Source organism: Onychostruthus taczanowskii, unplaced genomic scaffold (assembly GCF_017590055.1).
Source record: "Onychostruthus taczanowskii isolate IOZ18803 unplaced genomic scaffold, ASM1759005v1 scaffold53, whole genome shotgun sequence".
NCBI classification, from domain to species: Eukaryota; Metazoa; Chordata; class Aves; order Passeriformes; family Passeridae; genus Onychostruthus; species Onychostruthus taczanowskii.
The window spans coordinates 1963754-1978337 of NW_024502902.1; the positions used below are offsets into that span (position 1 = coordinate 1963754).

Here is a 14584-nt window from a genome sequence, read left to right on the forward strand (position 1 = left end):
ACATTTGCTTCAGAAAGTACCTTGAGCTTGACTTACTGCAAAACATTCCCTGAGCTTAGAGTCTTCAATGTTCTTTCACTAAAAACTGAAATAAACAGAAAACTTTTCAGTATACCTTTGCTGATTTCATGTTACCTCTGAATAAGTAAGAACAAGATCCAGATTAATAGACTCCTTTTGGATAAACCACTGTTGCTAATCTTACCTTGAAAATTGAGAGATTAATGAGAGTCTGGAATATGTACTGTATGAAAAGTGGTCTCTAAGGCAGGAAAATTTCAGCCCATGTAACAGTCAAAGCATCTTTTAAGTTAAAGCTAGAAAGTTATTGGCAACTTTAAATGGTCCAGAAAAGAACAGCAATTTGAAACAGACTTGCAGTGCTCTACAGAATTTAACTTTTGTTTGTTTGCTGTTTAATTTATTATGATTTCTATATAGTGCACAACATACAATCTCCATTCTGGGATTTTAAAAAATTTTTTTGTTCTTATGATTATTTTTCTTCTTCTCTTTGTACTGGGCTTTTGCATTATGGTGACAGACAAAGTGGCTGCATATAATAAGAGACTGCTCCACTCCTCCCAGTTTTCCTTGGAGAGAGGCAGTCACTGTTTGCTGTGGTTGTTGATTTAGTGCCTGGGAAGAATGAGGTTTTTTTGGACCCCTTCCTCATCTCTCTCTTGCTAAGGGAGCCTGCGTCATTGAGAAATGTTTAACCTTCTGGCCCTGAAGCAGGACTGGAAACTTCGCTGCAAAATCTAGAAGCTAAAACTGGATCTTGCAAATGTTATTTATGTGAGCTGCTCTTTCCTTTGATTTAATTGGGACAGGAGATTGCAGAGCTTGATTTAGAATTTTGAGTAGCATCTAATTTGGAGAGTTAGCAGGGGGGAAAATAATTTCTTTAGTGAAAAATGGTGAGTAACTGATTTAGGGGAAGAAGAGAGAAGAACTGGGAGCAGAAAACGGAAAAGTGTGGGAGGACTTAGTGGAGAAAATGTCCTAAGATCATAATTCTGGCATTGTCAAGTACTTGACTACTTCTTTCTAACTTGTATCAGGAGGCTGGCTGTGTGTAGTTTTATTCCTGTAACAGCAGTTGGTTTTGTAGAGCCAGGGGCCTAAATTGTGGTGGGAACCTCATTTCCAGGGGGTTGATTTAATAGCAGATACTGCTTCTTGTGTATGTCTTATTTTCCCAGACTGCCCACTTTTTCCTTCTGCCTCCTCCCCCATCCTGGACCATGAGGGTTCTTCTAACACTTCTGCAGAATTTCCAGATGTCTGGCTGCCCTGCTGCAACTTCACTCCACTAACCGAGAGGGAAGAAGACATTCAGAAATCCCAAACATTTCTGCAGCATAATCATAATAAATCTGACATATCATGAAACTGTTGTACTTGTGCTAATTAAGTGTCTAGTGTGCTTGTAGTACAAAGAATAATCCTGATGTGCCCACAGAGTGTTGATTTTATTTCACATGCTCTGGCTGTCTATACACAGCACATGCCTGTATGTTTATCTTCAAGATATTCCAAACAGAAATGTGGCAGCTCTGTCTCTTGGGACCCAATATCTTTATGGTAAACTAAACTAAAGAAACTAAATTGAAACAAAAAATTAAGAAGCTTGTCTCAAGGGTGAAATAACACAAAACAGTTTAAATTATTTGTCCCAATGATTTGTTGTGAGCAGTGGAAGGGAGGGGAAGGGGTTGTACTTTCCTTCACTCCTGTTTTGTAGCAGCAGTAGCAGCTCAGTGCACCTGCTGCTTAGCCCCAGCTAGCTTGGACAACTGGACTTTCTTGTGAGGCGTCTAATTCACTTTTGAAAACAAAGCCATTAAAACCCCCTCACTTTTCTGATAGATCAGTGACTCTAATTAACTCACTGAACTTTCTTATGAAACCTAGGGCCCTCAAAAAGAAGGAATGATTAGAGCATTATGCCAGATTATTTCATGTGGCTTGGGTAATAGCACTTCAACTCTGTACTGAACAGTGAAGCTGAGGAAGCAGATAAACAGTTTCAGCTCTGAAATTTTAAGTAGGGTGAGAAAACTACTGCATTCTAGGTCATGGAGCCTATAAATGGTGGCAGTGGCTGGGTAGTAAGTCTAAGAGACAGAAAAGATGGGCCAGCAAAGAATAATATACAGTGCATGATAGACTCAAAATGTTAAGAATTAAATTAGAAATGAGTGACTCTTAGGAGAATATTAAAAATATGAGCATTTCCCCAGTATGAGGTTTGCCATGTTAGAATTTGCTTTGATTTTACTCTGAGGTTACCTATTTATGAACAGACAAACAAGTCTCTGGAAAAAGAGTGGTTACACATCTCTCACAGAATGGTTGAAGCTGGAATGTTGTCTTCCCCAGCACCCCTGCTCAAGCAGGTTCCCCTAGAGCCAGTTGCCTAGGACTGTGTTCAGATGGCTTTTGAATATCTCCATAGATGGAGTCTGGCTCTGTGCTCTTTGTACCTTTGTACCTTTCCTTCAGGTTTTTAGATGGATAAGCTCTGTGTTACGGCCATGGCTCTCCTGTACTGGGGACCTCAGAGCTTGAGCCAGCACTCCAGGGGTGGCCTCATCAGGGCTGAGCAGAGTAGGATCACCTCCCATGATCTGCTGGGAGCTACTGCAGCCAAGGATGCCTTCCTTACCCTTGTTTGTCCTAGGGCACATGGCTGTATCATGCTCAACTTGGTGTCCTTTTCTGCCAAACTGCTTTGCAGCCGCTGAGCCCCCAGCGTGTGCTGCTGCAGCCTCCTGGCCCAGCCAGTCAGTTTTCAGTCCACCTCAGTCTCCTCATCAGGCTCAGACTTACTTCATCAGCTTCTCTGGGAGGGTCTTGAGGAGGCAGTGTCAAGGCCTCACTGTGTCAGGACAGACAGGCAGACAGAACCCATTGCTCTCCTCTCTTGCACCAGGTCTGTCTCTGCATGCTGTAGCTTAAACCTAAAGACAGATTTGCTGTTGTGCCCAGGGAAAAGTATTTTCTGATAGGAGAGAATTGTGAGTTCATAGTCAGCTCTGGCCTTACTATAGCATAGTTGCTAAAAGTAAGCATATGGCAATGTCTGTTGTGTTAAAATTGGTTTTGTTCTAAAGAGTTTGTTCACAAGTGACTTCTGTTAAGCCGGCTGTTAGATGTACTGGCAGCGAGCAGCCACATTCTGCCAGATCATAACAACTGGCAGCCATCTAAAAAACATTTATTTTCCCTTTGCATGTTTGTCTCTTCAATTAGATCCTCCACGTGTTTGCTTTTATGCAGTCCCACCTTAATGGTCTCTCTCGTGTCTGGATTCATAAAGTAGATCCAGTAGCCAAGGAAGGGAGGATATGTGGATTTCTAATTCCAGTTCTGACACACAGACTCTGTTATATGTAAATCTCTCTACTTGTGTTAACCTAGTTTATCCAACCAAATTGTTTTTTGTTTTTTGGGTTTTTTTTTAATAGATTTGAATTTATTAGAATGCATAAATGTGAGGTTGTGACTGATACGTTCTGGTAACTTATACCAAAGCAAGAAGGGAAGATCTTAAAGGGGTGTGAGGCAGCTAATGGAAAAGTGTGACTGAAGAGACTTCTCTGCATATTGTTTCAGGTGAACTTACAGATTTAGGAGGAGGCAAGCAGAACAAAAGCTGATGTCTGAATCAGAACATCATGTTCCAAGCACACTTTTCTTTACAGTTATAAGCACTTAGGCTATGTGCCTTCCAATGCTTTTAGGCCAGTTGGTGATTTAAACTCCTAATATTTGGCAGGTTTTGCTGGGGAGAGGATACGCCCTCACAGATACTTGCCTTTTTTCTTTGCTTTCATGGCTGACATTACCAGAAATCCTGAACGTGAGATAAAATTTGTGTTAAGAGTAATCATGCGCCTTGCAAAGGAGGCCTGTATCTTTGTCCCCCCTTCCTTTAGATAAAGGAAAGTAAACCTGTGGTTTGGTTGATACAGAATAGGATTCACTTAAAAATGTAGTCTATGGAGAAGGAATGGTAATACTGTCAGAACTGCATCTTCCTACAGTGATAGGCAAGTGAGTCCCATGAAAGCATTAAAGGATTTCTTCCACCATAACATGACAAGAATATTTTTCTTGCTAATCAAAAGCTGAGTGATTTAGCAGCATCCAGGTAAAAACTATCCCAAATTTAGTCTAAAATTCTCCCCTTTTTGAGATTTGTGCTTTATGTTTCACTTAAGGTCTGAAAGGTATGCATGTGTGGAGGGAGGATGAATCCATACAAGACCCTGGAAGTTCTTTCCAGGATCAGTGTGTTCATATCATGAGTTTAACCGTGTCATGGTTGTGTGCCTTGACATTGTCTCAGGCTCATTTTGTGTTGTAGCTATAGATGACAAAAACTCCAACACACTATACATTTTTATAATGGAAACAAATTCAGTTGCTGAAGCCACCATGAGAGCTTGAGATTGGCATTGATATATCCAGGGAATAGCTGAATTTCAGCACTGAAGGAGGAGTTTGAGCATTTGATGTTGGAAGTGATTTATAGATTTTTGGCAGTGCAAGAACTATACATTACACATTATAAAGAGAAATTTATTTCCTATCTCAAATAATCCTGACAATAGCAGTTTTCTACTGTGAGGTGAGATGAGCATCCATGATGAGGGAAAAGGAGGCCACTGCTTTTGCTGGCAGCTGACCACTGAATTGGTTTAGAGGTGTCATAAAACTTGGGTCTCCTACTCTACCTTAACCAAGCCTCTCCTATTACCTGATTGTGACAAAGGACTTCAGCCACTTTCAGAGAAAAAGTTAAGAGTCAAAAAACTCCACATCTAAAATTATTAGGGTTGGCTACTAACTTATTAAATGAATGGGATGGTTTATGGTCTTTTTAGAATTATATCTCCATTAGTAAGTTGTGAAAAAATCTCTGCAACCTTAAGGAAAAGATAACCTTTAATAACAATCTAGATTCTGAGATTGCAATTCTGTATCAGGTTAACCAAGAATAATGGTCACATTAAGCCTCAACAGTGTTGTTACTGCCCATGTAAGCAGTGTGTTTGGAGAAGGAAGTAGCTTTCTGGCCAAAAGTCAGTCCTGTAATGAAGGTTTACCTAGTAGCAATTCTGCTAGTATAAGCTGAGAAGTAAATGAAGGGTTTGCTAGTCCTTCCACAAGCAGTGTGTGAACACAGAGTACAGCCTGGCTGTTTCCTCTCTTGTTTAGGTACTTTAAAAATAGACTGCATTTTCCAAGTGTTTGCAGGTAACCTTCTTTTGCAGTAAGTGCAGTAAGTAGGAGGGTTTCACAGAGAAGAAACCTTTTCTTGCTTTGTTTAAAGGATGTGGGAGAGAGAAGTGTAGGATAGCTTTTGCTCAACAACCACAGGAATTAGTGACATAACTTCTCAAACTCTTAGACATGCCTTAACATGAGGGGAAGGGTATCTTCCTCCTGTCATTTCCCAGTTACTCCCTCCTAAAACCAATTTACTGTTTTAAGACAAATTCAAATTGCTTCCTTTTCCACTCTATCCCGCTCACTAACCCCCTTGGTCTGGCAGCCAGAACTTCCTCTGTTTTTCTGCTCTTGAGAGCAAAACCAAATGTTTTGGACTTTGCTATTTTCACTTGTTCATAGTGGTTTAAATTAAAGTCTGGAATATCTGTAAGAGGAAATGTTTTGAAATGTTTTGAAAAGTCTTGTGCTCAGTGTTCTCCACTGGTCACAGTGTATACTCACATGTCAGTGCTGTTCACTTAAGAGTTGGACTTGATGCTCTTGTGGGTTCCTTCCAACTCAGTATTCTGTGTCATTCTGTGTGTGTGATTTCTGCAGCCTCTGAGTGTTCCTGCTTGTGGGCAGTGGTGGGGAAATGCACATCTGCACCTGTGTGAGCACATCTGCCTACCCCTGGAGAAGCTGAAATTATTTGGGGAGCATGTGGGTGAATTAGCAGTTTAACTGTAGGCAGGAAGGCTGATAAGAACAATTTTAACTCGAACCTTGAGTGACTGTCTCTGGCTTGAAACCTCTGACTCTTTTATAACAAGTAAACTATTGATCTTAGGTAAGAGCAAGGAACTGTTACTTCCTTTGGTCTGAGTAATTATGTTAGAGCAAGTTGGGTAATAGCTGAACTAAAGGAATATATGGAATTCTGTTGTGATTCCCGCTGGAGCAGCTCTCAGTTAAGGCCCTGCACTGGAGATACTCACCCCACATTTGAGATGTGGTTCTTGATGTGTGAGCTCTCACTGTGAAGCTCGTTGGCTTAGCCAAGGTAATTTGAGCTAATCTTTCTAACTTTGCACTGGAACAGAGTGAGAGCATTCATACAACCAGTTCTGGGGGGCTCACAATGGGGTGGTAACTTGAAGAAGGGCTAGTAACTTTGAACTGTAAAGAGGTATGCAACAGTGTTTGCATCTAACCAGAAGTTATCAACCAAAATGGTAAAAATAACAAATAAGATGTGCTTGGATATGTGTTTTTCATTTACTTGCTTGTTTTTGTTGGGCTTATATGCACAGTGGGCTGTAGTTGTTTGGGAACTGGTTGTAAAACTTCTTTCTCTTAATCCCTCTGCTTTTGTTCTACCCTCTACTGTGAAGTTTTCTGTCATGGACCGAGTCCTTCCACTGCTTTGGTCAGAGAAATCCAGCATTTCTTCTTCTCTGGGCTCAAAATCTCTCCTTGGGCAGCACCTTTTTGTAGTCAAGGAGTGTATATACAGCTTTTTAGAGCATGGAATTGACAGAACTGCTGTCAGTGGTTTTCTGAAGAAAATCCATCTAAATTAACCAACTTGTCTTTAAACGTTGCACCATTTTCTTTGACCATATAGGTGACACCTTCTGAGCAGATGTTACCCTCATGTAGTAGTATCAGGAGCATGTGCTGCATAGTGCTTTTGTTTGCACATGATTTAGAGTATTACAGACCTCTGGACCATTTCCTTCTCTTTATCACACCCAGCCTGCTCAGTGCAGTGGGTCCTGGAGGGAGGGAGGAGGAGAGGCAGGTCCATAAGTGAACCAACATCTTTGCTTCCCTTCCTCTCTCTTTTCCCTCTTTTCAGCCCTTGTAGCAATATTTCTGGAGTCTCTTTGCAGTACTGAGCTCCTGATCTAGGGAGGGGAGAGGTGGGAAAATCAAAAGTTTTGGCTTTGTTGTGGCACACTTTGCTCCTCAGGTCTGCAGAGCCTGGGAGAGAGGCAAGGCTGAGTTACTTATTGTTAGCAGAGGGGGATGGGATTGCTGCTGCTGCCTTTCCACACCTCACTTACCATGTTGACTTGCATTGCTGGTTGGAAACTGCTTATCTATGGAGTTAATCAAATGCAGATCAGAGTTGCATTCCTTGGGCTCAACTGATTCTTCTTGGTCCAGTGTTTTGCAGATAGGGATCGAGGATTTCATGTGCTTTGTGTTTTCAGGGAAAGGCAAACTGACATCTTGGCTGAATCCCAAGGAATGGAGTGGGTGGCAGAGTTTATATATGGGCTGGGGGTTGATTTGGCTCTGGCTGCTGTGTAAAGTTCACTTTGACAGCTGAAAGATGCAGAGAGAAGCACTTTCAGAATTAGAGACAGTGAGGTAATGAGAAAGTGACATAGGAAAGGAAGTGGAGGGGGGAAGGTGGGGGGAAGGGAGGGCTCAAAACTCGCCTTGACATCATCTGATAGGTTTTCCACCCTGTGCAGCAGCTATTTTTATGCTTTCAATTCGCAGTAATTACAGCTCAATGACAGCCAGCTTGCCAAAAGCAGGGGTGGTGGTATATCCCAGAGTGGGTTGGAGGACTGAAGAGCTGCTCAAAAGCTACAACAAAAGTCCAGGTTCCCAGGCATGATTCCTGCTGCTGTGACCTATTTTTACATCTGCATGGTGGTTTAGCTTTGGCTACCTGTCATGTCTAGGAGTTTTCTCAATGCTGAATGGCAGCGCTAGCTGTCACCAGCTGGTTGAAAATACAAGAGTAGGTAAATTTCAGGGTCTTCCTGAGAACTGGAGAAACAAAAGTGTGCGGTGCTCCCAGCCTCGCTTTTCTTCCTCTTCCTAAAGGTCATTGTTGGTGGGAGGCATTGTTGGTGGATCCTGGGAATATCCACAGCGAACTCACATTACATAGATGTGATCCCTAGCTGAGAAATAAGCAACACAAGTGTCAGTGTGCAGTCTGTATTTATTTTGAAGTATAAAATGAATTGAGTTGTAAGACATCAGAGCTTCACAGTGATGTAGTGCAGCATTCTATTATTTTCCCAGCTTTTGTCTACTTGCTAGAAATCTCAATCAGATCTTCAAATGTGGTGGGCTCATACTTCTCTCTTAGGATTTATCTGGCTTAGACCTTGGCTGAGATCTCTCTCATGTTGCCTGAGTAAGTTTTTAGCAGTGCATTGTTTATATTTCATCACTAAATTATGTGCGTGCATCATTGCAGGCGTTGTGTCCTGTGAGAACGTTATTGTTGGGGGAAAGAGGAGAACCTGCATTGAACTGCAGAGAGGACTGGAGGTGAAAGGAGGAGAAAAATGCACATTTGAAGGTGGTGATGGAGATTATGAATACATTTTCTATCTGTTTAATAATTTGAATTTAAAAGTGCAGTATTTTTGGGGGGAAATAAACTAATGATGCAGTTTTGTGTTACAGCTGAACTCATCTAAAGTCTACTCTGTTAAGATTGGTGTGGCCCCTCTCTCCCTTCCCCTGGCTTTTGAAGATAGAAAGGTACAAGAAATTAATTCATTAAAATTTAGGTGTATTTGAGGTACCACTACCTACTCATTACTTTGAGTGGTACCTGAAATGCAAGTGCTGCATTCCATGCCCTCCAGGCCTCAGAAGGAGCAGCAGTATCCATGCAAGCCTGTGTGCTCCTGATGCAGCATCTTGAGTAAGAATACATCCACATATTCTGTGTCTTTTTTCACACTTGAAAGTCAAAGGATGTACAGCTCAATTCATGTCTCATGGGCAGATTATGAAAACTGGGCCTCATGTTTTTCAGATGAGAAATCTGTGGCAAATACTTAGGTGCCCTTGGTAAAGGTGATTGTTTTGCCAACAGCACTTCTGCCAATTCCAGGGTAAAAGTTGTGCAAGACACTGAATGTTGGGTGTGCATTAGTGGGGTTGATCCTACTTTTCTGGAGTGGTTAAGCAACTGAAACTGTTGTTGGAATTCTAGCTCTGCTGTGAAATGGGTTTTCCAATCAATTTCCAGAGTAACTGTCAGAGTCACTTGTTCTGACAGTGCATTGATATTTCTGTCCATGTGATCGCTGATCAGACTTTCACATCTCTTACCAGTACACCAGGATCCACTAAAACAAATCAAACTTTAAAAAACTTTTCTATGTTTATAAACAAGTGGGAATGGTATCAGTGTTTTGTACAAGACAGGTTGCTCTTGGCCTTTACCTCTGTAGCTGCATCTTGTCATTTTTACCATCCAGATGGTATATTTTTGCCAGGAAAAGTAGGCCTGGGTCTGGCACTGGATAATTGTTTTTTAGTTATTACAATTATGGGACCTCCCTGCTCAGAGTTTCAGGCCTGACTCAGTGTGCAGTTTTGTGTTGCTGCTGAAAGGGGAGGTCTGGACAATGTGTTGCTTTATCTTCTCCTTCATCCTGTCTTTGGAACTCTTGTGGTGTGCTGGGTCTCTTTCCCAAGGCAGCTCTCCGCAGTGCAGTGACTGCTAATGCTCACGCAAAAACAGGCTCTTCTATTTATGCAGTAATTTGACCTTACTGGCTAAAGTTCACTGTGACACTGAACCTTCACCTGACTTTTACAAATCCTAAAATTAAGATGAAAATTTCTGTTGAGTATACGGTGGTAATTCAGGAGTAGTGCAATTACAGAGCTTTATATTATCACCAAAGGTGTATTTTTGCTCAGGGGAAGCCTGGAATTTTGATTCTTTCCTGGGTGAAGGTTGGACATTTCAAAGTAAGACGAGTACTGTTGAAAGTACTCAGAAATGTCACTGATGCCATCTAGCATTTGGTTGAACACTACTTTTCTTAGATATTAGTTTCATTATTAGAGACATTTTTTCCCTGATGTGATTCCAGCCTTGCTTTATAAAATGGCTTGAATGCCTCTCAAACTGTTTGGAAATGAGAAAATTTTGTCTTGATTGGGATGGGAATAGAATATGAATTGGAAACTGTTCCTGCAGTGTTTAGAGTATTAATCTTTTTATTTTTGTAATGTCCATGTGGTTATCTTAGTTTAGGTGTGTAGGATGACACTGATTACTATTCATCTTTTTTTTTTTTTCCCTGGAAAGATAACACGAATACTTTTTTTAGGTATATGTAATCATTGGGTTTTTTTGATTTTTTTTGATTTTTTTTTTAAAAAATTTTTACCCCAGACTTCATTGCGCTTCTTATGATTCATGCTTAGCAAAATTAAAAACCACCATAGCTACCAGCTGTACTGGTGAGAGTACCTCCTGGTTGTTGCTCAGCTGGAATGTGTCTTTCCCTGGCCACTTCTAATGCCAGTGCCATGCTGGGCAGTGTGTATAACCAAAATTTGTCAGCCTTGTGGCATCTGTTCATGATACACATGAAATAAGATGAGGTGGCTGCCCCCATACAAACAGAGATTCTGAAGTTCTGGTGCTTGCAGTAGAGGGTTATTGATTTGGGGCTGCAGATTACCTTCAGGTAGGTGTTTCTACTAGGTTGGGAGAATGGATTTAATGGAAGAGGGGGAGAGAATAGTGCTTGAACAGCAGTAGCCTGCTCTTACCTGCATGTGGTCTCAGGGCAAATGCATATGAAGACTCTGTTTCTCAGATTATCAGTTTAGCTTTCCCCACAGCTAGTACTCTTGTTTCTAAGGGTTTGAGCAAGAAGAGGGAAAAAGCACGTGGCTTCTGCACTCCGACAGGGGTATTCTCCTAGCTGTGCACACAGCGTGCTTACAGTTGGGAGATGCAGGGGGAGAGAGGGTTCTGCTCTATCACATGATATTGCCTGTCTGGCAGGTGTCTGCAGTGTGAGTAGAGAAACCAACTGTTCACTATTTTGGGTGAATGAGGTTGGCTGTTACTGCAAGTGGCCCCACAAAGAAGTCCACGCATCTGTTGATAAGCAGTGCTCTGCATACTGGGTGCCCGAATGCTTATAGCTGCTTGCTGAAACAGTGAAGTTTCTGTTTGAGCTTTGAGATCATAGGAAGGAAAATTTTGCCAAGAGCCTTGCTGGTTTTAATCTTTAGATGTTGGCTGTCAGGCTTTGTCTGTGCCTACAGAACCTCTCTGTTCTGATGCAAGCACAGCCTTGGAATCGAGCAGTAAACTGATTTTTTTTCTGCTCTACCGCTTGGTGCAGTGACCGAAACCTGGTAGAGAGGAATTGCAGTTGGGTCTCTTGGATTAAGGATTAAGCACCCCTTCACTTGCCTGGACGTCTCCCGTATTTCAGAATCCGCCTTCAGGTCCAGGGATTTCCTCTAACATGTTGGATAAAGCCAAGACACTCCAGCCTGCCTATGTGGGGATTGTGCCACTCGCAGAGACTGTGTCAAAGCAAGGCAAGAGCTGCTCAAGCACGTATCAGGATTCATACCACAGCTTACGAGAAGGTTAGCAGGCTCTGCTCTCTTTGTTGTAGGCACTGTATAATTCATTTGTGGGGGGTTTTGATTTTTTTTTTTGTGTTGTTGTGGTTTTTTTCCCCTCTTGCATATTGAATCTGCCTGTTTTTTTGCTGTCTGGGCAGTAGTCCAGATTTTGGGTTTCCCACTGACTCCTGTGACCTCTTGTCCCTGAGGGTGTTCAAGCATGTCACTTGACAAGCCTGGAGCTCTGTATGAAGTGACTTGCAGTGCTGAGATCTTGAGACAATTGCATTTGGAAATTTTGGTTTCAAACTTTAAATTTCTTCTTCTCCCCTACATCTGTAGGCCTCTTGTGAGCAATGTTTTAAGGCTGTTTCATTAAAGGTGAAAAGGCTTGTTCTGAGTGACAACTATGCCTTGAAGAGGATAAGAGTACCATGTTTTAAGTGTCTTTATGTTCCTGTTTTGAGAGTGTACAAGGAGTGTTGTGTATATATCTAAATGTGATTTTGCTTTAGTTGTTGGTATTCTGCAAATATGTGTGATTTTTTATGAGAATTTACCAATTCTGAAAGATTATGTAGACAGAGAGAGGTCACATTCCAGGGAGTGATATCTAAAAGGAAAGAAAAGGATCTGGAGGGATTGAAAAAGATTGAGAAGACAAAACCAGGCAGTGATCCATTCATAGTGCACAGCATTATAAACATCAACAAACAGGAACTGGGAAAAGATTACAGAGAAAAATGGCAGAACATCACAAAAAGCCAATGGCAAGCAGCAAGGTTTATGTTTTATCAGAAATACTGGATCTGTCTAGCTACGTGTGAAATTTTAGTAGGAACTTGCAGAAGGAAACAATGATCTGGAGTACAGTGGCCTTAGAATAAGGTGATGACTGATTTTAAGAGCGAGTAATGTCATCTGAAAGGAGGGGAAAATAACCTTCTGACATTTTGCACAGCAAAGCAAGATAAAGAAGGGGTGGGTGTTGAGGACAATAATCCAGATAGAATAAGGCCATGTTTGTTGCATAAAGATGGCCAGTGTGTGGAAGAGGATTTTAGCAGTTACATTTAGAGGATTTTTCTCTGGTACATAGTTTAGTCCTGCTGGAGCTGCCAGACAAAACTGTTAGGTTTCTGCTTCCAGTTGTCACTCCCCCTACCAAACTTATTTAACATCTATCAAGAGCTAGCTTGTTGTTAATTTTTAAAAATATTACCATTTTTGTGGCATGTTTTCATTGGAATATTCTTTGTTGAAATACTGTGGAGAAGGAAAAGAAAACTGAAGTCCCAAGTCCTCAAATTCAAGTTCAGGAGTTATAAATCCATTAGTATAGGCAGTGTTCCCAGATTTCTTTATCTGCTTTGGAGACATAGATCTGCAGCACATCAATCTTCAGAGGAAAAAAACAACCCAAAATTTAAAAAAGCCAGAACTTGCATCTGTCCTCTGTTTGCAAGCATTGGTTTTCACAGAAGGTGAGTACTTTGCATTTGGATGTACCAGGTTACATCTTTCATCCAATCACTAAATATCACAAACTGTACAGTGGGATAACGTGTGTAAGGAAAAAGCAATTCTGTCTAATTTTAATCAATATAAAAAGGTTTGCTGCTGTCTCAAGCTGAAGTGAATTAAGGCCATTGAAATCTTGTATAATTCTGGTTATTGGAAAAGCTATGTTGACTCTGCAAAGTCCAGCAATACCATCAGCCTACCCCATGGCTAATCCATGATGCTCTAAAGTCACATGTGATGAGGAAAGCTGCTTTCCACCAGCTACCAAATTAAAGTTAGGAAAGAGAAAGTGATGCTGCCAGCTTCTTTCCTGTCAGATGAAGAAAATAATAACACTTTAGGTTTGCTGCTGCTCCATTCAAGTCTCCTGTGGTCTTGGGATGCCTGTTGTATTTATTCTGTAGCATGCACTGTATTTTGCAGAGCCAGTTCTTACGGGCAGCAGAGGAGCAGATGCATCCATGTGTAAACCCTTATGGAAGTCCAGAATTAGCATTGAACTGAGACTGATGACAGTTGTGTCTTAGTTTTTGGTCCCCATAAAAATGAGATAGCTTAGTTTCATTGTCCCCAAGACATAAAAAGCATGCATTTCTCTTCCTCACTCTTAATCAAACTGGACAAATAAGGGCTGTCTATACTAATGCTGACAATGCTCATCTATTCTCTTAATGGGTCTCATGAGAAGCAGCTATCTGGAATAGACTACATCTTGCTTCCTGATTTCTGGAAAACAGATGTCTCCTAAATCTGATTTATTTCCTTTTTTTGAATTAGGACTTGACATTGAAGTTTGGGAACTGGTGATCCTTTCTACACAGAAATGGATTTGACATGCAGAAGTCAAAGAACTTAAGCTTGTATTTTTCAAAGTATGTGTTGGGGCAGTTATTTGCAAAATTCCTAGAATTCAGGAATCCATAAACATGTTTTCTATTCAAGAATGCCTCGGAATGATTTAATCTTCAAATACTGGGGCCCAGTTTGCAGTTCCTGGATCAGTTAACACAACAGTGTGGTAGCCCCTCATGAGAGATATGAAGAGGGAATTGCAGAACGCTACTCAAAACCCAGTTAGCATTCACATGAGTTTAGCTTAGAATTAAGTACTTCCAAAACTAAATTCCAACTTTTCCACTTCTGTACTACATCTGTGCGACATGAAACTTTTTTTTTCTTTTTCTTTTTCTTTTTTTTTTTTTTTTTTTTTTTTTTTTTTTTTCTTTTAACAATTCTATTTTAGTGTATGAAATACAATAGATTTTTTTCTTTTTTTTTTTTTTTTTTTTTTTTTTTTTTTTTGGCAAGTCCTCCCTTCAAAAGCATTCGGTGTGACTCGGGGCCTGACAGTGAAACTCACCTGTCTTTTTCCAAGATTTGTATCTCAGGGCCCAGACACAGGAACAAGTTCCTGCATGCCATCTGATCTGCACAAACTGTGTGCACATTCCTGGTCCACAGC

General features: G+C 41.0%; 1 protein-coding gene across 1 annotated transcript in view; it reads left to right on the forward strand.

The window, feature by feature from the left end:
• Positions 1-11118: 11118 nt before the first annotated feature.
• Positions 11119-14584, forward strand: part of MRTFA (myocardin related transcription factor A) — a 48851-nt gene continuing 45385 nt past the window's right edge. Inside the window, exon 1 of the mRNA XM_041416943.1 lies at positions 11119-11619. Coding sequence (XP_041272877.1) covers positions 11493-11619 — 127 coding nt within the window. The 5' untranslated portion in view covers positions 11119-11492. The remainder of the gene's footprint in view (positions 11620-14584) is intronic.